Source organism: Peromyscus leucopus, chromosome 18, assembly GCF_004664715.2.
Source record: "Peromyscus leucopus breed LL Stock chromosome 18, UCI_PerLeu_2.1, whole genome shotgun sequence".
NCBI classification, from domain to species: Eukaryota; Metazoa; Chordata; class Mammalia; order Rodentia; family Cricetidae; genus Peromyscus; species Peromyscus leucopus.
Genome location: NC_051078.1, coordinates 34,709,805 through 34,732,672, shown reverse-complemented (window position 1 = coordinate 34,732,672; position 22,868 = coordinate 34,709,805). Strand labels below are relative to the sequence as shown.

Below are 22,868 nucleotides of genomic sequence, written 5' to 3'. Positions count from 1 at the left end.
ATTTCTAATTTCTAAGAAAAAAATCACTTGGAAATATTCCACAGCAAATGAGCACAGACTGGTGATTATCTTTTTTTTTTTTTTTTTTTTTACTAACAGAACCACAGAGTCCCAGAAGTGAAGGTCCAGGTGACAGGAAAGGTTATGAGGTCCCTGTATTGATCACACCAAAGAGGTCACTTTTTAATGTGCAGCATTAATTATGGCAGCACTCATCTCCCCCTCACTTTCAGCATCTGCAGTCAGATGTGTCTGAGTCCTCATTAAAATACCAAGATCCCCACCCTGTACTATTATTCTTGCATTAATTACATTCCCGAGCCATTGCTAAGTTGTACCAGTTAACATTCTCCTGGTGCAGCAAAACCTCAAGATCTAACTAATGGGGGAAGGAAGTCGCTATGTATGTAAGAAAACGTAGAGCCGGGGAATATTTTGAAAAATAACCTAAAAGCAATTTCAGGTTTACTCTGTCTCAGAACAAATACACAGATCTGGAAAACAAAAGTTTTACCTGCCACAGATCCTTGTCTGGAGGGGGAAGGGAGTGCGGGGGGAGATTGATTCAGAGGTGAGCAAAGAGGATTGGTAAGTAGTATAGCATGATTCAGAGTCCTCAGCATTGTTATCCGTGAGCTGGGAGGACTTGAGTACAGTGTGAAATGCACAATTTGCTAATTTGTGGAGGCCTGGCTTAATGAGGTCCAGAAAGAAGTGAAAAACAGTTCTAGCCGGGCGGTGGCGGCGCACGCCTTTAGTCCCAGCACTCGGGAGGCAGAGCCAGGCAGATCTCTGTGAGTTCGAGGCGAGCCTGGTCTACCAAGTGAGTCCCAGGAAAGGCGCAAAGCTACACAGAGAAACCCTGTCTCGAAAAACCAAAAAAAAAAAAAAAAAAAAAAAAAAAAAAAAAAAAAAAAAGTTCTAACTGTGTACAGATTTTAGTGTACAGGTCTGGTTAATTTTGGTGTGTGAGATTTTTATTTATGTGCAAGTTCTCATAATAAGTTTATCATAGAAATTTTAAAAAAGAAGTGAGAACACAGATAATATGGAGAGTGGGGGTCCTTAGGATTACCGGAAGTGCATATGGGGATGGGGAGTTAGGTCGGAGAGCTTGCCTAGCATGCAGGAGACTCTGAATTCCATCCCCTGCAATGCAAAAAGTAAAATGTGTCTAACGGCACCCCCTTTCTAATACTGTCACAGAGGTCCAGGAGACAGTGTACTCAAGGGGTGCTGCAGGACTAAAGGATGATGATGGTCATGACGGATCCGGTCCATACGATCACCACTGTGGCACTGGATTAGTATACATTCGTTCGGAAGCGGAGCCTGGGTCCACACCGGCCAGCGCATGCACAGTGGGTGGTCACTGACGTTGGACGGTAACTGATGATGAATCGAATTAACATTACCCTTAGAATCATGCCTGGTGCTCAGGGCCTGTGGCTCACAGATCCCCACAAGGTCATGAGACATCTGAGACTCTGGCAGGTTCTCAAAGCCATGTATTCTTTGGCAACTGTGTGTAGTTCTGAGGCCACTCTTGAGGCTTCTGCCTCCATCACTTACCCAAAGGTCCTCCTACCCAGCACTTTCACCTTGGGAGCTAGGATTTCAGTGCAGGCAGCATTAAAAAGACAATCTTGTTCTGGGACACTGCATAGAGTTCCGGGTCTCATGATCACAGGGTGCTCCGTAAATGCCCTGAGTACTTTTTGGCTAGCCAGGATTCTACACACGTGTGGTCATTTGGGTTCATCGTCACGGAAGCTTCAAGAGGCAGTAATTTCAGTGACGCTGAATCGGGCTTTCCCAAGGCAGAGAGTGGGACACCATGAGTGAGAAAGCAGTGCTCACCATCCACTGAACTTGACAGGGATGAGATCCTTAACTGCCCAGGCTTTAGAAGGAGGAACGTCAGTGTTCACAAGTCACCCAACCTACGGCATTTTGCTACAACAGCCAAGACTTGATGTATTCCCTCTGTCATCCCACTTATGATACAATAGTTACTTTAGTCCAGTCCTAGCCAAACGATTTAAACCCCAACACTAGCAGAATCTGAACTTCGGAGTTGACCCGCAGTCTCAGTGTGGTCCAGGTTTAGGTCCCTGTCCTAGAACAGTGTCCCTCTTGCCTGTTCTCTAGGAAAACCTGTGTCCTGGGCAATCCAGCCATGAGCAAGGGGTTCAAAATGCTTCTCTCCTCATGAGCAAAAAAAAAACCAACAAAATGCCAGACAAAGGAGAATGCAGGGTCCCAGGTGAGTGGGACAGCTGCTGAGTGGACGGTCTAGAAAAACCCAACACAGTAAAGACTCATACCCAAACCCTCTCTCTCACCTCCCCTCTGTAGAGACATTAGGGCCTCTCAGCATGGAACTGCCAAGTACATTTCAAGCCATACTATTTTTCAATGGGAGAGGGGCGCTGAGTGTCCAACTCAACATGAGGCGCATGCCAAGCACACACTCTATCAACGAGCTACACCTAGTCCCAAGAAACACCTCTTTGAATCTTTTAACCCCCAGGCGAAGGGTATACTGCTGTGACGCCCCCACTTTAGAGGGAGGAAGCTGGGGCTCAGAGGGCTCCGTTGATTGCTCCGGGGACACAGCTTCTAAGTAGCAGTCTTAGCAAGACTGGGCTGGTCTCAGGGCTCGCTGAGCTAGGGTGGCCCTCCTAAGCATCACCCCATCCTCCTGGGGCTCTGATGCACCCAGGAACCCCTCCTGGCCACCAGGAACCCCTTCTCTTGGACCAGCTGTAAGCAGAGCCCTCCACCAGAGCCCCCGTCCGTCATACATGAAAGCTGGGCAGGGCACTCGGGAGTCAATCCTGTCCCTGTGGGCAGCTCACTCTCTTTAGTCACGGCTCTTCATGTCAGGAGTAATGGTGTCAAAGGCACTCCACAGTGGCTTCCAAGATAAAAATGAACGGAGAACACTCTTTAATCAGAGCCCCAGCCATCCTGGCTCATGAAATAGTTTCATTGGCATTTACAAAATACCATTCTGTTGCTACCTAAAGGGCACCATTGTCTTTACCAATAACACCTCTTTATAGGCAGTAAATGTTCCTAAAAACATAACCAAAAGGGAAAAAAAAATACCTTAACTGCATGTAAACTAATGTAAATCTGCCATTGCCTCCACAGCTATCTGAGTGGAAAAGAGGTAAAGAGGCATTTTACAGAGTCCACAGGGAATTCTGAGAGTAAATCCAGACACAAATTGATTTGTGTTCATTTTTCATGCTGGTAACGCTTAGCGCTCAGATGGCAGTTTCCTAGAATGTGAGTGCAGGAGCCTCTCAGGTCTCACCAGAGTCTTAATACTCCCATCCAGAGCAGGGACACTCATCGGAACCTCTCTTCTGTGCTAGGAAGCACTGAGGGTCCGCGTCACCTCGGAGTGTGAGCGTGACAGGTCTACCTTGCTACTCTGCCTCATGGCAACATCTCCCATTTACTGTGCACGTTTACTGCCCAGCTCCTCCTCTGCTGAGGCCCACAGAGCCAAGCCCTCTGTGCCCTTCTTGATGTTGGGGACTGCTTAAGATCTGCTCACAGAGCCAGGCGGTGGTGGCTCACACACGCTTTAATCCCAGCACTCGGGAGGCAGAGGCAGGCGGATCTCTGTGAGTTCGAGGCCAGCCTGGTCTACAGAGTGAGTTCTCCAGGCTAGACTGATCTACACAGAGAAACCCTGTCTTGAAAAACAAACAAACAAACAAACAAACAAAAGACCTGTTCTCAGGTCTCTCACAGCAGGTGTGGGAGATATGTCTATCACTTCAGTACACAGAGAATCCCCTGCAGGCAGGATAGGAGGATGGAAAGCTGAGAACATCCAGTCTGATCTGGTTCTATAGGATTTGTAGCTCTTTTTCTGATCCCCACAGAAGGCCAACGTTCTTTGAAGCATACCCTGTCCCTTCTCTGGAAATGAGCCCCTCTGTTAGTCCTGCAGCTCCCTACGTCCTTGGCAAAAAATACTGGCCAAGCTGAGGTAGCCTGTGTGGTTGGTGTCTAACCAAGAGCCATGCTGTCTCTCTGACTGATGGCCAGCCAAGAGCCCATCTAGGGTAGAGCGATGCCATTGGTGGCCGCTCTTGCCCCTCCTCCCCCAGGCAGCGGTCATGTGACTAAGTCATGTGACTAAGTCATGGGATAAGGAAAGATTCTCTATCCCAACAAAAACGGGGAGCTATGGCGGCCATCCACGGAGCACACAGTCAGGGCCAAGGGAAGCCCAGAGGTGGTGAGCCTGGGCTCTGTTGAAGATGGCTGATCATGAGGCTGTCCCTTGGGAGTGGAGACTAGTCACCTCCAGTCTGCTCTGAGACACACCTCTGCTCCTCTTGACCCTTCAGGTCCCGTTGATCCCATTTTCCCTAACTTGAAGCAGAATATACCCAAATCTATGCCGCTTTGCCAATTTTACGGTGGCTCAGTTCATTCATAGACACATTTATTTCACATTAACGAGTGCAGGGCATCGTAGATGACACCATTTCCCCCAGTGCAAATCCTGATGGAAAGCACTGGTAGACGAGGATAACCGTGAGACAAACCCAAGTTCTAAGACCTGGTACGCTGGGTGTGATGGTTAATCTTGACTGTCAGCCTGACTCGATCTGGAATCCACTAAGAAACTTCTGGGAATACTTATGACCAATATGGCAGCACCTTCAGGTGAGAGCCCAGATAGAGGAGGTCTGAGGAATTTTATGTCTTACGGGTAACTTCATCAACTCGGCCGAGTCCGCCACCACCACATCCCTTTGCTGATGGCGGAACTCAGTTTCTTCTGGCTTCCGGCGCACACTGAAGACCAGTCTGGGCTTTCCAGGACTCCCCCAGCCTTCAGCATCAGGTGGGGGCCGCCAAGCATCCAGCCTTAGGGACTGGGCAGCTTACTTGAGAGCTAAGCCTCCCCAGTATGAGAATAGCTGCTGTTGGATTACCCAGACTATAGAGAGTAAGCCATTTAGTCAGTCTTTTAATATATATTTAATTGATCTTTTAATAACAAACTCTGTTCTTCAGAGAGCCCCTACTAACAACACAGCAAAGTAGAAACAAATGGGGTGTTTGGAGGGTTCTAGTTTGGAGAGGGGCATTCAGGGAGAGGCCTCAGAGAGGGCTGCATGGAGGCGGCGGCATTATGAACTAGGTCTGGAAAGGAGCTGGTGTGGTGATGAAGACCCTCAGCCACCAGACTTAGCAGACTGGAGGAACAGCATGCTTCAATCTTAAGTCAGGCTACCAGGCCAGGACGTGGAGGAAAAGAACCCCACATCCTTAGGATGGGAGAGACTGGAGCACTCCCGATCCACACCTGCCTTCCCCGAACCACCACTCTGCTGCTGCTGAGGAGGACGCCCTGCACTATTTTTAGGGGAGAGAGTGATGAGAACACTCTTTGGCGTTTCTAATAATAATAACAATAGCCAGCACTTTATTGAACGTGTACCACATCCCAGCCACGAATCTGCTCATTTCATCGAATCCTCGCCAGTCTGTGAGGTGGGGGGACTATTATTAGCCTCGTTTAACAGATGGAGACGGGGAGATCTGGAGAGAGGTCTAGAATCTTGTCCCAGATTACAGATCTGGTAGGCTCACACTTGGCTATGTCCAGACTCCCACTGAAACGCCAGGAGGCTCGCATGTCATGGTGTTCTCCTTGCTGAGGGCCGTTACTCTGCTGAGGTCCTCCATCAGTAGACAGTTAAGTGTGCACACACCAAGGGCTAGAGGAGGCTTGAACTTCTTCTAGCCGTGGCCTGGCATCAAGCTGCACACAGTGCATCGTCCCGAGGCACGTGGCTCGGGCAGGACTGCACAGAGCTTGCAGAGTCTCTGCTCATCGTCCTGCCTCGGTCGCCGGGTGTGGCCACGTGACCCAATTCTGGCCAATGGCTTTCCACAGATGTGTTATGTGGCAGCCCTTGGGAAACTTCCTTGAAAGACAGCTGGTGGCCATCTGTCCTTTCTTGTGGAGCCCCTGCTGAGGTCCTGCTGTGGGAACGTGGGAGGAGGCTGAGGAAGCAGGCGCCTCGTTCCAAGAAGTTACCTGAGGGCATCCCGGAGCAGGGCTGCCCATCCTGGCACCTCACGCTGGGGAGAAGTCAGCCCCTCTGCTGCCTGATCTCGGGCATCTGGACCTCTGTTCTACACAGCTGTACTGCCTCCTAATAGCAAGGTACGGAGGGAAGCCATCAGGCAGACAAGACCATCTGGAGACTCACAGCCAGAGTGCATGGGAAAGGGCCTGATGAGAAGGGCCTACGCCCTTCAGAGCAAGCCTCAAGCCAGTCTCCGCTAGGTGGCCGGTCAGGTTTGTCATGGTCACCTCCCGTCCACACCTGCCTGTCGGTATTGTCTGCCCTTGCATGCTGTCCATGCCCAGTGCCAACACAACCCACGGGTATTTCAGATGTGCTTTTCCTGACGACAGAGCCAGCTCAGCTGGCTTCCCTGCCTCCCCCACCATCAATAAATAACCAACCGGAAGGGCTGCAGAAGAGACTTTCTCTTTACCTTAAAGGTGACAAGAAAAGCTGTCACGGAAGAATGGCCACTTCCTCTGTGCCAGGCAAGTGGCTAGGTGTGTTACATACTTAATTTTCTGATTTCAACACATGTACAAGGGTAGGGTGTTTTTTTTTTAAATCACCAACTATTCATAGATGAACACAGGTTGAGGGGTGGTGACTTGCCCCAGTCACACCGTGGGTAAGGGACAGAGACCAGTTTCATACCCAGGACTGCCAGAGCCCAAACCCCACCACTTAGATCCCAGCCCCATGGCACATGGGTGTATAACTGAATTCCTGCTTGGCTAGTGGCTCTCCCCAGCTTGAGGGACTGAGGGAACAGAAAAAAAAAATGAGGCTTCTTGGGGACTGGGATAAACTGAACACTGGGGGAGCACTGTTCCGGGGAGGACTGTAATGCCACCTGGTTGGCTCCTCTGACATATCCTTGGCTGATAACATCTGGATGCAGCTGCATCCTTTCTGGGACACCTTATGATTCCTACAGAGAAACAGTAAAGGCATTTCTTACAAACCAGCAACTTTGTCATAAAAGGCCTTTGAGCAATAAGTGTCCTCATTCAATAAAACCTATCAAATAAGTTTCGACTTTCATTCCAGGGCCAAATGAAAGTCAAGAGGCAAGTCTCCTTCTTGTACCAATTTCGGAAAAGCTGCAGTTTGCCCTGCTGCAGCCGGCGGTCCCAGCCGCTCCGGCAGCTATCTCCTTGTCCCGGCGCGCTCGACCGCCCCATCTTCCACCATGCTCCAGAGCCCTCTCCTTGTCCCACCAAAGGTGGACAGCTCACGGTGGGGATTCTGCCCCCCTAACAGAATAACACTGGGCAGAGAGGAGTGGAAGAGAGCCTGTTCCACATTGAACAAGCCAAGGCGATGGGGACAGTGTCCCCAGTTTGTTTCTATGACCAGTTTCTCTATACTTAGAACACCTTTGCCCGCCCTACAATAGAGAGAGCAGAGCTAGCGAAGATTTGTGGACCGGGGACGCTTTGCCAAGTTCTTTCAGGTTAGAGGGAAGACTCTAGATTGCTTTCCCTCTGTCAAGTGTCAGCTTAAGAGCTATCAAACTTTCTGTAGAAGATCAGCTAGAAATATTTAAGGCTTCCAGGGTCATATGGTCTCTGGTACAACTAGTTAACTCTGCTGTTGTAGCAGAGAGCCAACCAGACATAATACAGAAATGAACACACAGTACTGTGTCCCAATAAAGCTTTATTCATAAAACTGGTCAAGGACCATCATTTGGCCTAAGACTGTTGACTGATGGATGATTCCTGCTATATTTAACACTGTCTTCAAATGGAAAAGGACAATGCCAAAAAGACAAACCTAGAAAATTTATTTTCATTTCCATCATGATTTGTGATACCACTCTCCCATTCAAGTACTAATCAGGCTTGACTCTGCTTAACTTCCAAGATCAGAAGAGATGGAATGTGTTCAGAAAGGTATGGCCATCGTCAAATCTTCCATTTTGTAGAAGGTACAAATATAAATAAGGATTCTAACAAATGAAAGAATATTAAATTTGTGCCACAGAGAAGAAAATTAAATACTTTTGTACTGAGATAACTAAATTATTTTTCTAATTCCAAGATTATAGGTGTGAGGAGAAAGACCATGAAGAGGAAAGCCATTGAAAGCCCATTTAAAGTTAATTTTTCATTTTCCACAGCTTGCCATCGACTGGGGAATGACTTACCTAACACGATTATAAAAAATGGTCTCACTCTTTGATCAGGAGGCTAACTATGAAGCTAGTGATGGTTTCACTATTATCTCAAGTCATAATGGAAATGATTTGCACTATGGTAGAAAGAAAAAGAAAAAAAAAAGGGCTTAAGAATTGTTAATTAACTTCACTGTTTCTCCACAAATGCTAGGAGTATTAAAAACAAGATTGCTGGAGTGCAGACATCAGGACTTAATGAACAATGGGATGTAATTGAAGTAACGGGGAATGACTTAATCGGGACAGTGGGTTGTTTAATTACGGGGATAATGGATCTTCTGCAAGGACAAGCTAAACGGAACCGAAGGGGCCTGAGAGAGGTAAGGAGAGCTCAGGAGCTCCTGCTGGGGACCGCCAGTGCTGTGTTAGATGTGGAATGTTGTATAAACATGCCTGTCCCCAAATGGTCACCACCGGGGGAAAAGGCCCACTTGGTATCGGCTGGCATAAACCTTCCACAAATCACAACAGAAGCATTAATGTTTCTGCAGGCATGTCCCCGTGCTTTGTCAAGAATTTCTAATAATCTTAAAGACTTTCGTACAGATATGAGAATGAGTGTAATAATGTGTTTGTCGGAACACTTTCCCAGGGTGCCAAGATGCTATCTCTCCAATACAGCAGATTGGCAAGCTCATTTTCTGGGTTTGAGTTCAAAAAACCATTTCTTGCTTAACTTTGATTACAAGTCAAACTCCTCCTGCTAATTCAGCACGCCTGTTACGAGTTATTGGTTTTTCTCATCTCCTCTGGAAACGGAGGCAAATGTCCCTTCTCCCATGTGGTCCACTTTCCTGGGACTGAGATCCTCAGAGTTGCAGGTCTGTGCTGCGCAGCCACGCTCCTGACATGCGGGAGGTGGGAGAGGGCCAGGTCCTCGGCAGCCAACACCCTCTCGGAAGCTTTCAGTTTTGCAGAGGGGGAAAACAGGATCCATAGGTCGTATTCCACTCTGCCTGTCAACTCTGAACTAACTCACGGGTGGTGTGTGAGGGTGTGTGGAGATTAGCAGTCCTCTCTTTTTCTTCTCTTTCTTTCGGACAGGATCTCATGTAGCTTAGACTGGCCTGAAACTTCTTATATAGCTGTGGGTGACTTTGAACTTAAATTACATTTATTTATTAATTTCTGTGGAGGGTAGAGGACGGCTTGCGGGGACAAGCTCTCGCCTTCCACCCCGTGGGTGCCAAGGACTGAACTCCGGTTGCCAGGCTTGGCAGCAAGCACCTTTACCTACTGAGCCATCCTGCCAATGCGCAGTCTCTCTGAATCAATTCTCCACCTTGGTCTTTGAGACAATGACCTCACTGAGAGCTGGAGCCATGGCAAAGCCCCCAGGCACGGCACACCCCCGTTCCCTGGCACTGGGGCTACAGGTGTGCCGGAGTGACTAATTTTAATGTGGGGACTGGAGATTCGAACTCGGGTCGTCATACTCGTACAATAAGCACTTTACCCTGAGCTCCTACACATTAAAGGAGTCTAGGGTGGGTGTGGGATGACAAACCCTCCCCAGAAGCATCAGTGAGTGAGCTGAGAGTAGGGCCCTTTGACTGCCAGATGCCAGCCTGGGTGGGGCTCCAGGTACTAGAGCCGGAGTGGCTTTGAAGGGCTGTGCTTGGCCAGGTCAGAGGCAGCATCCTCTCAAGCTCTGCTGAGCAAAACCTGACTTCTCAGAACGATGTGTTAGCATAATGATTTCAAATACAAGAAACTGGCACCATGGCTGTATGTTCTAGAAAACACCCTACACCTCAGAGAGGAAGCATCCTAACCCAGGAGGTGTGAAACCTAACTCCCAGTTTGTTGTTGTGAGAGGCACTCTCTCTGAGCATGCATCCAAAGGGGCTTGTTCTCAAACAGGGGGGCCCTGCCAGGGCACCCAGTCTGCTATTTCAAGTTGTTCATGTGACTGTTCGGGAGCTTTCTGATCTTCCTTGATAGAATTTACACACACACACACACACACACACACACACACACACACACACACACACACTCCAATTTGTTCACCACACCTTGGTTTTCAATTACATAAACCACCTCAGGCAAATTTAGCAAAGCGAGGCTTTGAAAGTTACCAGGAATGGAGCCTGGGGGGGGGGGGGGAGATGTGGGGACGAGGGGGAGGAAGGGCAGGAAGAAGGGGAAACCTAGAAACAGAATGGTTCAGGCTGGGAGAACTTGTATAAAAGGAAATGAAAAACCTTAAATTTTTTATATTGACCTTCTGGTAACATTTTTTTGTCATACAAGCTCAGACAGGCTCATGTGCCTCCTCTCTCAGCCTCTGGTATAATCAGCCACCATGAAAGGAAGGTTGGAAAAGGTTCAACAAAAGGCATTAGAAAAATCCTTCTTAAAGGCAAAGGCCCTAGGAGCTAGGGCCCACCTCTGGGCCAGCCTCCACTCTATCCACCGCACATGAATTGGAGAAGGACAGTGCATAGATTTAATTTTCCATCGCATTTCCCCCGGAGGCTATAAAAGGGGAAAAAATTCGAGAGTCGACACGAATTTCTTCAACATCAAGTAACATTTTGATGAGCTGAGTGCTAACAAATCAGAAACACATGGTCCTAATTGACTGTGAAATAAATAATGTTTCCAAATGAAAGGGAAAGAATGTGCTCAGATGTAAAGCTCTGGAAAGGATTCCAACCTCAAAAGTTTTTTTTCAGGCAGCTGACTCCCCCCCCCCCCCCATGCCCCAGACCTACCTCCTCTCAATCTCCTCCCTGTCTGGTGCAATGTTTCGTGGAAAGAAATCTTACTGGATCCCCCAAACCTACATTCACTGGGGAACATTTCTTTTTGGGGCCCCTGTGGGGGGCTGTTTTCTGGTGTTAGAACAGGCCACCAGCCTCACCTGAAGCTGGGTGGTTTCTATGGGGAAGAGGTCGATTGAGTTCACAGTTCTGGAAAGTCGAGGGCACCGTGTTAGCCTCACCCTGCTGCCGTCGAGGGCCACGTGCTGCTTTCGGCTTGGCGGACAAGCAGCAAGAAAGACCACAGGGTGAGAAAAGGAGGCAACAGAGCAAACCGGGGATCCCCAGGTGACTTACGTCACCTCTGTGGGAGAGTAGAGCTCCTCTTAGTGTTTGCATGCACCTGCATGTGTGCATGCATGTATCTGCATGTGTGCATGCATGTCTGTCTGCATGTGTGCACTTGCATGTATCTGCATGTGTGCATGCATGTATCTGCATGTGTGCAGCAAGTGTGTTGTATACTCTTTTAATCTTTCTAACACCTCCATGAGATGGGCGGACAACAGGAGTATCACCTTTACTTCACACATGGGGTGACCCAGGAGGCACAGGAAGCGGTGAGATGTCCTCAGTGTCACCTGGCTGGCCGGTGGCAGAGGCAAGGTTCAACTCCGGCTGGCTCCAGAACCCAGGCTCATAGCCCCTCTGCCAACAGTTCTGGAGTAGCCCCTTAAACATGCAAAGCCCAAGACTGAGGGGCTCAGTGGTTAAGGGCATGTACTGCTCTTGCAGAGGATCCAGGTTCAGTTCCCAGCACCCTTGTTGGGTTGCTCCCAAGCACCTGTAACTCCTGATCTGGAGGAATCTGATACCTCTGGTCTCCGTGGAGACCTACACTCATGTGCACACACCTCCATGTAGACACACACACACACACACACACACACACACACACACACACACGGACAATTAAAGTCAATCTGTGGGCTGGAGAAATGGATCAGTGGCTAAGAGCATTGGCTGCTCTTGCAAAGGACCTACACTCAGTTCCCAGCGCCCACATGGCAAATAGAGATATATGCAGGCGGACACTCATATATATCAAATAAAAATAAATAAAAAAGCAAATTTTTAAAAATGCAAATCCTAGGCCACACCCCCAGACTTGCATCTAGGGTCCCCTAACAAGTGGTCTAACACTCTCCAGGCAATAGTGAGGCATGCTAAAGTGTGAGAATCACTGCCCTGCCTCCGAGATGCTGACAGGTATCCACAGAAGCCAGAACGTTGACAAGTGTTCCCTCTCAGTACCGTTTCCTGCATCTTGCCTGGCTGCTGAGCACACAGCCATCTTTAATGGGGCTGTTCCATACGGCAGCGTGAGGGAAACTGGAAACAGCTAATCTGTGGGCCCCTCCCCGCCCACAGACATGACATAACCATAATACGGTCCACAGCAGAGTGGTGCCTTCTTCAATTAGGGAGTAAATTCTTCCAGAATGATACCACAGGACTCGCCACCCGGAGCAAAGCCACAGGAGTCTCAGCTCTTCAGCGAGCAATTCCCGAATCCCACTGGCATCTACTCCTTCCCCCTCCACTAATGAGATGGTAAAGAAGCCTCGAGTCTCCATAGAGCTACAGAGCAAACCAAAACACAGCAACCTTCCCCAAGTCTGTGAGAATGGAAAAGCTTAGAAAGCTCCCGAGCCACACAGGAGATAACTTCCATTCGGGGATTCTGCCACAAATTCCCCCCATGTCTCTTTGTGGGGGACAGTTGAGGGTGGATGGAGCGGGAACGGGTTAAAAGGAAGTTCTCTGGTGTCTGAAACTCTCAGGCAGCCCGGCCCGTTCTCCTCCTGGAGGGATCTACAGCCTTCCTCTAAAAATATCTATGAGATCACAGTACATTAAGTGCGTGACACCAAACATTTGTAACCAATCCATGGAAATAAAGGAGGGCGTCATGTTGCATGGGGAACACAGTGAGATTTGTCTTGTGTTATCGTTCTAAAATAAGACGGCCTCAATTTGGTTGAAATATATCTTCACACATTGTCTTCCCCCAAGCAGAGCCATTTGAGAAATTCTGATTGCAATTATAAGTGCTGAATAGGGAGTGCTTTGCATTTCCTTTGACGACGCTAAGAGCTATAAGCAATCCTGATATTAAAATCTTCGGAAATTGATGAGTACCCCAGGCATCATCACGATGTTTTCTTCCCCAATCCAAGTAATTAAAATCTATTATATGAATACGTGTGACTATTTCATCCGCTACTGCTTTTAATTAAGTAGATGCATCAGGCCTCCCACGGTCCGAAGGATGCTGGTTCAGTTTTATTGACCCCACCACCACCACCACCCCCTGCCCTCTGAGTCTGGATGGAGTGTGCTTCAGGCAAACTCACCACAGTGTTGAATTCGGGCACTTGCCACAGCAGCCAGTCTTCATTCAGGGTGTACAGCGCCTTGCAAGTGATCACATCTACAGGACCCTTATTGATTTTCTGGTTCAGAGTCGTCACCAGCAAATAGAACGGCTCCCCAACAGTCTCCTTGGAAAAGACACCAAAGCAACAGTTAGCTTTCCTGGGAAGCCCATGGCGCGACCATGAGTGAAAGGCGGCAGGACTTCCAAATAATCAACATGCTATGCCCAAGAAAATATACGTATCACGTCACTCGAGACCAGGGGCAAAGGCCAGGAAAACCGCCTCATGCACACTGCATATGCATACGGCCCCCCAACACTATGGGAGGCATCCAGGAGGGCCCTGCAATTTCATGTTTAAGTTCTTGTCTGGCAGACTACTGCTCATCAGTAGAGCTTAAGAGCAGTTCCTGGAGGTAGAGATTTAACCTTGTTTACATTCCTGTTTAATTGCAAACCAAAAATAAGAGGCATTAAAAAAGTACTTTGCAGTTAGTCTTGGCGACAGGGACTCGCGCAAGATTGTTTTAAACACTTGCTGAGGAGGGTGGCCTCTCAGAGTTAATGGTTTGGAGTAAGGGAAGTGGCCTTCACTTCAGAGGTTCGTAGCCTGTGTCCCACCCATGTGCCAGCTCTTGTCCCTTAACATCCAGACACCTCCTTGCACCTTTCCCTGGTCAGACGGGCAGTCCTGTCGCTCAACCAAGGCTAGGCCTGGTCCTCTCAGGCCGGCCCCAGGGCTCCTGGTCTCCAGCCTTCACTTGTGAACACTGCCCTCAGGATCTGGGACCGGTGGCCCCAATGTGCAGCCACTATGTCCAAAGGGACACTCGGGAACACGGTTCAGGAACAGGCCGTGTTCTGCTTCTGAGGCATGCAGCCCCGGGTCAGTTTTGGTTCCTCCTAAATAATGAGGTTTCCAGGATCTATGAATGTTAGGCCTCTAGGTGGAGGAAGAAGGGCCGTGCCCAGGCCAGGGAGCCAGAGTACCTCAGGAAAGATGAAAATTGGAGCCCCGTTCCCCTTTCCCGCCCCCCCACCCCCACCCCGTGCTACCAAGTTCATTTGTACAGCTAACCAACTCAGCTTTCAAAGGAGGATCCCTCTGGCTCTCTCTGATCTCCCGTGAACCCCCCACTTTGGGGCCTTCCACTCTGACCCCTGTTTTTCTTCCTTTTTACTTCCTGTAAGCACAGTTCCCCTCCCCAGGCCCGGGCTTTCCTCTTGCCCTCCCCCACCCTCCACCTCACCTAGTCCACTCCCTCCCTGCCTTTCTTTGCTTCTCTCTCCTCCTCTGATAGATCCCATGAGTGTCTTTCTTATGCAGGACCCAGGGAGGGGGGGGGCCGATGTTCAAAAGTTTCCAAGGAGGGGCGAGGGGACCAGTACCTGACATTTGGTTCTCGCAAGAAACTTCCTTTATTTCATGGTTCCTAATCTCACCGCTATCTGCCTTCCCACCCCCGCACCTTGGGTAATGTCCTGACCACAAACCTAAGGGCCTCACTTCTCTCTTCCTTACCCCTACCAGAGGCACACCAAGGGCCCTGGTGTGGGGGCTGGATCATCCACACTGGTTGGCACAGAAGCCAGCCAGGCTCCCTGGGCTAGGCAGAGGGGCAGCCACTGACTGATTTAAGGGCTCACTACTCAGTATTTTCTAGAATTCTTAAAGCTTATCGATTATGGTGACATCTGGCCACAGTGTCCCATGGGCCCACAGTTCTAACCCTAGCTAATCACCCCTGGCATCTCTTGAGGACCCCCTTAAGGACTTAGGTACCACCGGGCGGCGGTGGCGCACGCCTTTAATCCCAGCACTTGGGAGGCACAGCCAGGTGGATCTCTGAGTTCGAGGCCAGCCTGGTCTACAGAGCGAGATCCAGGACAGGCACCAAAGCTACACAGAGAAATTCTGTCTCAGACAAACAAACAAACAAACAAACAAACAAACAAACAAACACACAGAACTTAGGTGTCTGCCCACCCTGTCCTTGCCGCACAGGACACCCACCCAACCTGGATCTCTGTAGCAGAGGCAGTTTGCAAATCTTTCCCAGAGAGGTTGATGTGTGACCAGCCCAGGGAACCACAGGCCATGAGATTCCTTTGTCATCAACTAACACAAGGTTTAGGTATGTCTCGCCCATTGAAGACAAGTCTTTTCTCTTTGGAAGACACAGCAGAGCTGGGAATTAGGAGTCGGGCACCGCCCATGCCAGCCTTGGTCCTCCAGAATCTCATCTACACTGTCTGCCTTGATTCTCCCATATGCAAAATGGCCATAAAGACATCTCCGGACCATTAAGGCAAGACAAGCTCCTAGCCTGGTGTCTGACATGTACAGCAAATAGCATTATTGTCCCCACCAGACTTTGGAGTCCTAGAAGGGGATAGTATCTGGTGGTTGCTGCTTACCGTCTAAGAGCAGGGCATGCGGACTCAGGCAGCCAGGCTCCCAAGCCCCCTGATCACCAGAGGGAATTCTTCCACTGAAAGTGAAAGTTCTGCCCAGGACTGGCTGGCTGCCACTTCCTCCCGGGCACCGTGCCACACCCCCGCTCACCACCAAGTGCTCCACACACTCTTGAATCAGCACAGAGGAGAAATCTTGACCCAGAATGCTTTGCTCAAGGGGGCTGCTTGGGCTTGGAGCCCAGATTTTCTGAACACTTCGCTTCTTTCTTGCCTGAGAGCCGCTCCTGAGAGCTCAGTGTCAGGAAGAGTTGGAAAGTGGATCTCAAGCCAGTTGATGCAAACCAAACCAAACCAGTGAGGAGCAAGCCAGCCAGCAAACGAACAAACAAACAAACAAAACAACGAGACAATGCCCACCGTGAGCACACTCACCGCGGGGATTCAGGCAACTAGGAGGGTGGCTGGGGAACAGCGGCAGATAGCAAGCTTTCGGATTTCAACAAAAACCCTCCAGGGCCAGTGCTTTCTGCTGCCTCGGGGGGATTGTCTACATCAGCCACAGGGATTCCCTGAAGGAGTTTTCAGAGACATCAGTGGATACCAGCCCAGGGCTTTTGACTTAGCGGGGCCAGCTGAGGGACTAGGAATCGGGGACATAGTAAGAGGGTCGGCCACCTGTACTCAGCAGCCGCCGGGGCCCACCCTACCACAGTGAGACTCGAAAGCAGGTCACCCCAGAAATAACCACTTGACACCTCCCCAGAGCAGATGATGTATACCGAGTAAACAGAAAAGGAGGCAGATTGCATTAATCTTAATAAACGGCCATTGCCTTGGGAATGGGGGTGGGGGGAGTCGGTGAATTTTTTTTTTTTTTAAAGAAAAAAATGTTGTGCATCTCCTCGTAAGATTGCATTAAACATTAAGCTAGGCACAGTCTGATTTAAAGTGCTGCTTGTGGATCTCAACTTGAGCAGCCCTGTTAAAACCTGTGGCATAACAGTGTGTCTTCTTCAGAATTTAATTAGATTCCTAAACTAGCTGCAAACACACAATGATGCCGTTTTTTTTTTTTTTTTGCTGGAATCTGGATGGCCGGTGAAATTAAAGGTGGACAAAAACCTTCTACACCAGGACCTCAGAGAGTTGAATAGAGACCAAGTTCAAGAGAACACCCTCATTTTCATTTTAATATTTTATAATAATAGCCAATATTTACGGGGTTCTTACTTAGCACTGAGCAACGGCATATACTTTCTCGTCTGTGCTTAAAAGAGCCCGACAATATTCATCCTGTCAGTTCCACAGGTAACGTGCTAAGTAAGGGAGGCAGCTGTCTGAGCACCAGACCCAGCCCTGGGCTCCAAGGCCCACTCTGTTAACCATGGAAACCAGAGAGAGTTCGCATTCAGAAAGATTTCAAGATGCAATTAAATTCAACCACATTCCATAGTCACTTCAAGAAAGTGAACTCCGAGGACAGAAGGCTCATTGGGGATTTGCTTTCATGCTGGATGCCTGGGAAGAAGGGACCATCATTAGCTGTCAGCGTAGAGGTGAGTAATGAGTATTTCAAGCATGATTTAGAGGCCCCAAGAACGGTCCATGCTCATCAGCATCTGAAACGTTCCCTGGTCTCAGAATGGGCTAGCAGGACCAGGAATGTCAATGTCAAAGGTAAGAAGAGGAGCTCACATTTAAAAATCTTACCTGAGCGATTCCTAAATGAATTACACGTACAGGGACCATTACCAGAACAAACAAACAAAACAAAAAACCCAATTTTTTAAGAAAATTTTCCATTCAACCCGGAAGGCCCAAGATCAAGTTCACTCAAATGCTGACACCAGGGAGCACTCTGGACTTAGATCCACAAAGACACCAGCATGTGCTAAAAATAACTGCCTATTGTCTTACCTCTGACACTGCGGTCCGCCCCTGGCACTTACCCGCAGGAAACCAGAGAGGCAGACGGACATCCAGTTTGTGAGCAGCTTCTCCACCACAGACTCCGTGCGCCTCAGCATGAGTTTGGGCTGCATATTGCTACACTGTTCCATCAAAGTCCCGGGTCAGCACCTCCAGGATGCTGGTCAGGTAGACCAGCTTGGTTTGCAGAGCAATGGTCAGGAAGGAGGCGAAGAGACACCTGTTCAAAAACAGCCCGCCGTCAGCCCCGGACTCGGCTGGACGGCGCTGGTTTCCATGGAATCTTGCAGGCAACAGGGGACTGTCTTCTGAGGAGCCGTTGTGTGTGTGTGTGTGTGTGTGTGTGTGTGTGTGTGTGTGTGTGTGTTGTTCAGATTCCAACCAATTCTGTCCTTATGTCACAAAATTACCCACCAGGCCTAAGGACCTTTTGATGCCTAGTAGGACACATATGGGATGTGGTGGTAAATGCCCAGCAATTCCAGATCATCCTCAGTTACACAGTGAGTTCTAGGCCAGCCGGGTGGGTACATAAAACAATAAACAAACCACACACACACATCAATTTCAACTTCGGGACATTTTCTCTGTTTTTAGCGACAAGAAGGGAGTCTCTTTCCCCAAAATTTACGGTGTTTTTACATTTAAAAATAACACTTCTGCTTTTTTGGGCTAAGAATTTTCTTTCTTCTTTTTTGGTGTTGGGGTTTTTTCAGGGTTTTACAGGGTGCTGTGTGTATGTGTGTGTGTGTGTGTGTACACACACACACACACACACACACACACACACACACACGTGCATGCACGCCTTCGAGATAGAATCGGTGTTGGGCTGGTGTGATCCGAGCTGCAGACAGCTAAGCACCCTGTCAGTACCACTGGGAAGGTGCATGCTGAATTTCAGGCAGTGCTTTGGGAACAAGGAGCTTGAGACCTAGAGATTAGCTCAGTGGGAAGCACCTGTCCAGCATCCACAGTGCCCTTGATAACCAGCCCTTCAAGAAGGAAGGTAAAATAAGGAGCTTGGGTTTTTGTTTGCTTCTGAGATAGTCTTTCCACACAGCCCCGGCTGGCCTGGAATTTGTTATGTAGACCAGGCTGGTCTCAAACTCACAGAGAGGCAGAGGCAAGAGGATCTGGACCACAGGCTGGTCTCAGACTCTGCTTTCAGCATGCTGGGATTAAAGGCATGTGTCACCATACCCGGCAGGTGTTCAGGTTGTAATGTATCTGCTAAGTGCTTATCAAAACACAAAAGTATTAACATGTACCTGTCCTTTACCGAGAAGTTCTTCTGCTTCTCAAGGGTGTGGATGACAGTAACTAGGAAGCTTTTATTACAGATTAGGGCATCCAAGGCTGTGAGACTCTCATTCTTATCATTGGCATCTCTGTTCTGGAAGGGAAAAAAAAACACAACAACAGAAGAATATAACAGTGTGGTACATAAGGTAATATAACTTAGTATAGTACGTAAGATAATATAGCAGTATAGTATGTAAGATAATATAACTTAGTATAGTACATTAGATAACTTAGTATAGTACATAAGATAATATAACTTAGTATAGTACATACGATAACAGTATAGCACATAAGATAATATAACTTAGTATATCACATAAGATAATATAACAGTATAGTACATAAAATAACATAACTTAGTATAATACATGAGATAATATAACAGTATATCACATAAGATACTATAACTTAGTATAGTACATGAGATAACATAACTTAGTATAGTATATAAGATAATATAACTTAGTATAGTAAGTTGGAAGTTGGAAAAGTAGATCCACAATGGCTTTTCCAAGATAATGAATGATTTAATATTGAATTCATGACCCAAAAACCCCACAGTAAAAATTCAAAGTAATAATAATGAGGACAATGATGATGTTAGCACTAAAAGTCACACAGCCATTGAGCCAAAAATGAAAACCTAGAGACTTACATGCATATCTTCAGTGAAGATGTGTGTGAAGCCACCTGACTGAGGGGAAGGAGACACTTTTATTATTCATAACATCCAAAGGAAATGAACAGTGTATTTTTTGTTACAATACTCAAGTCCATTTTAATAAAGCAGAGATGCTATTTGCTAATCTGAAGAGCCTTCGGGCTTGTGCTCATCGCCTCCAAGATGTAATAAATAACTATTACGCTCTCAAGAAACATCAGTGGCTTCTAGACGCCTCTAAGAATAGTCATCAGCATTCATCAGCCCCATTTTTTGGTAGATTACATTGCATTTAAAAAAAGAACAAACTCAAAAGTCGAGGAAATGGTGGTGGGAGATTATGGAAATGTCAGACTTTCTCTTCAAGCAACTGACCTGTAAGGGTAAGGCTTCCACAGTGCTGACCCCTAAAGGCAAGGCTTCCACAGTGCTGACCCCTAAAGGTAAGGCTTCCACAGTGCTGACCCCTAAAGGCAAGGCTTCCACAGTGCTGACCCCTAAGGAAAACCCTCACACAGTTGAAACAGCTTTTTGTAATTACAGTTACTTACAGGGGAGGGAGAGGGCATGCCACTGTGTGCGTGTTTACAACTCATGAGGGATGAGTTCTCTCCAGTGTGAGTCCTGGAGACGGGACTCTCATTGTCAAGCTTGGTGGCAAGGGTCTTTACCCCTCTGAGCCCTCCTGTGGCCCGACAATTCGTCCTTGACCTTCTGTTGGGAAGCAGCGGTAAGCTGGCTTCCCGGCTCAGGGTTCTTTTCCCCTTTTCATTCAAATGTCCTTCTTCCAAGAGATTAGATAGTCTGTTTACCCTATCTTTTCTATTTTTTCAGAAAAACAAAAATTAGTCTGTCTACAGGAAGACCAGAAGTTCAGGGTCATCCTTTGTGATATTGGCCAGTACTGTCTGGGCTGCCTCTTCCTTTGCTGTCCTGAAGGAACCGATCACCAAGTTATCTGGAGACCCAAGCTCCAGGCCCAAGCATGTAGCTCCCTGTCAATCAGCAGAGCCAGCAAACACCTGGCCTCCTCTGCTGCCTAGAGGGCTCATCAAGAGGCCTGATCTTAGGGAACTGCCCCCCCCCCCCAATCACTATAAGCTTAGTTTTGACTTGGCTTCCTTCAGAGAGTTCTGAAAAAATTCCCTGGTGATTTTTCTACTTGGGTCCTCTCTCCTAATGGCTCCCCTGACTTCCAGCTTCAGCACTTCCCATTTGCCTTTCAAGATTAACACTGAACCCAGAGTTAGGTCAATCAGTCCGGCTCCTTGTGACGACTTTTCTCTTGCCCTAAAATAACATCATCGCATTATGCCGAGGTTTTCTTTTCCTTTTGAGACACTCAACTCGCAACCATGTTCCTGGACGCTCATCACTGTGCCTTGTCCTTGATTACTGACTTTAGAGGAGAATTTCTTTTCCAGGCCACAGATTATGCTGTTCAGCACTCAAGGGCAATCATTAACTGTAGAAGCCCACACAGTACTCGTCTTGATGCTGGAAATCTCCGTTATTTTATTGCTTCTAAATTCTTAATGGGGATCTCAGAGGGCTGGGAACTAGGACTCGTGATTGGAGCTTCTCAGAGGCCCTGAGCATCACCCTGACTCAGGGACTTGAATTCCCTCCTTTCCCCAGGTACGGCAAATGGATGAGGCAGCAACCAGCACATCTCGGTGATCTTGGAGAATAAGTAAAAAAGCTGGTCTTATTTGTAGTCTTCTTGATTTATAACACCAAGGCTTAGCGCCCCCCCACCACCCCAAATATGGCAGGTATCTTGTGACAATGTCCTAACCTCCTGACAGCACATTATATATCATAGTGTCTAGAATTGTAGAGGAACTAGAAATTGCTTCCTGCATGTGCCCATGTTCCCAGGCGTCTGGCCAAACAGAGCCAAGCTGCTTCTGGCAAGGTGATAGGAACCCCTCCCATGGCTGGAAGGGATTTCTAACTTTGCGGATAGCCCTGGATTTAGATATAGTCCATGGGATTAATGTGTTCCGGGGGTGAGGGATGGGAGATGGGGGTGTCTCTCTCTCTGGGGTCACCAGAGCAATATGGCAGGGCTGAGGTATCAGGACATGGGGGGGGGCGCGTTGAGACAGAATGAGTGAGTGCTTTGCCAAAGGCTTGGGAGGCAAGAGGACGGAATGAGTGAGAAAATGGAGGTGTCAGAAGAGAGGTGAGACACCCCTGCCCCCCCACCCCGCAACCCAAAGGGCTCAGTACACTGCTCCTCAAAGGTCTAGAACAACTCCCAACTCAGTTCATAGACCTATATCTATTAAGCGAGGAAGCTACACACTGATCCGCTAAAGAAAAACTGCCCGGAGAAGAGACCATAAAACCTCTCCGTGGCTAAAAATGCCTGCCATCAACTCAAATTCCCTGTGTGTCTACTTTCTGCCTTTTTTGGCTGGTCCCGCATTTGTTTCCAATTGAGAAATAATAGTGACTGATCTCCGGGCGGCAGCGCAAGTCAGGCAGATAAACACACCAAATTGGTGAGCCCACAATGTATTGATTTTTAAATGAATTAGCTCACTTCCCAGCAACAAATCCAGTTCGAAACTGGTAGTAAAAAGTAAAGCAAAAAAAAAAAAAATCACTCTAAACTTTGGCCCCTACTGGTTTTTTTGCTACCAGGCAAAGAGTAATGGCCAGTGGCCTGTCTGGGCTTTCTACCCTAATCAATGCAATTAATAATTATCCTCTTCCCTGCTCCGCTTGAACTGAAGGCGGGATCTTGCATTATTATTCAAGGCTCAACCTGAGGATGATGACCAATGCTCTTTTACCTCAGGGAAGAAAGTTCTCAGGGCGAAATGTTTGTAGTCAAGGAAGGGCACCGTTCCAAAACTATCAACCACATCCAATTTATCCATCTGCAGCTCGGCGAAGCCTGCAACACAGAGTCCCGAGAGCAATATTTTAACTCCACAAACAATGGAGGAGGTCTTCTGCTGTTTTGTCTAACACAGACGATGACCTTGGTTTTCATTAAAGAAGAAACAATAGATAATTACTCGGTTGGCTCCAGAGCAGAGCTGAAGTAAGACACAGAGCCAGGCCCGTTGCCTGCTGCTCCCTCGTCTTCTGTGAT

The 22,868-nt window shown here is 48.1% G+C and overlaps 1 protein-coding gene across 1 annotated transcript in view; it reads right to left on the bottom strand.

The window, feature by feature from the left end:
* The window catches only part of Plxnc1 (plexin C1), a 152,525-nt gene that overhangs the window by 23,935 nt on the left and 105,722 nt on the right, over positions 1–22,868 (bottom strand). The window contains 6 exon segments of the mRNA XM_028855702.2: positions 13,424–13,570; positions 17,814–17,927; positions 17,929–18,013; positions 19,065–19,189; positions 19,754–19,792; positions 22,564–22,667. Of these exon segments, the coding sequence (XP_028711535.1) occupies positions 13,424–13,570; positions 17,814–17,927; positions 17,929–18,013; positions 19,065–19,189; positions 19,754–19,792; positions 22,564–22,667 (614 nt within the window).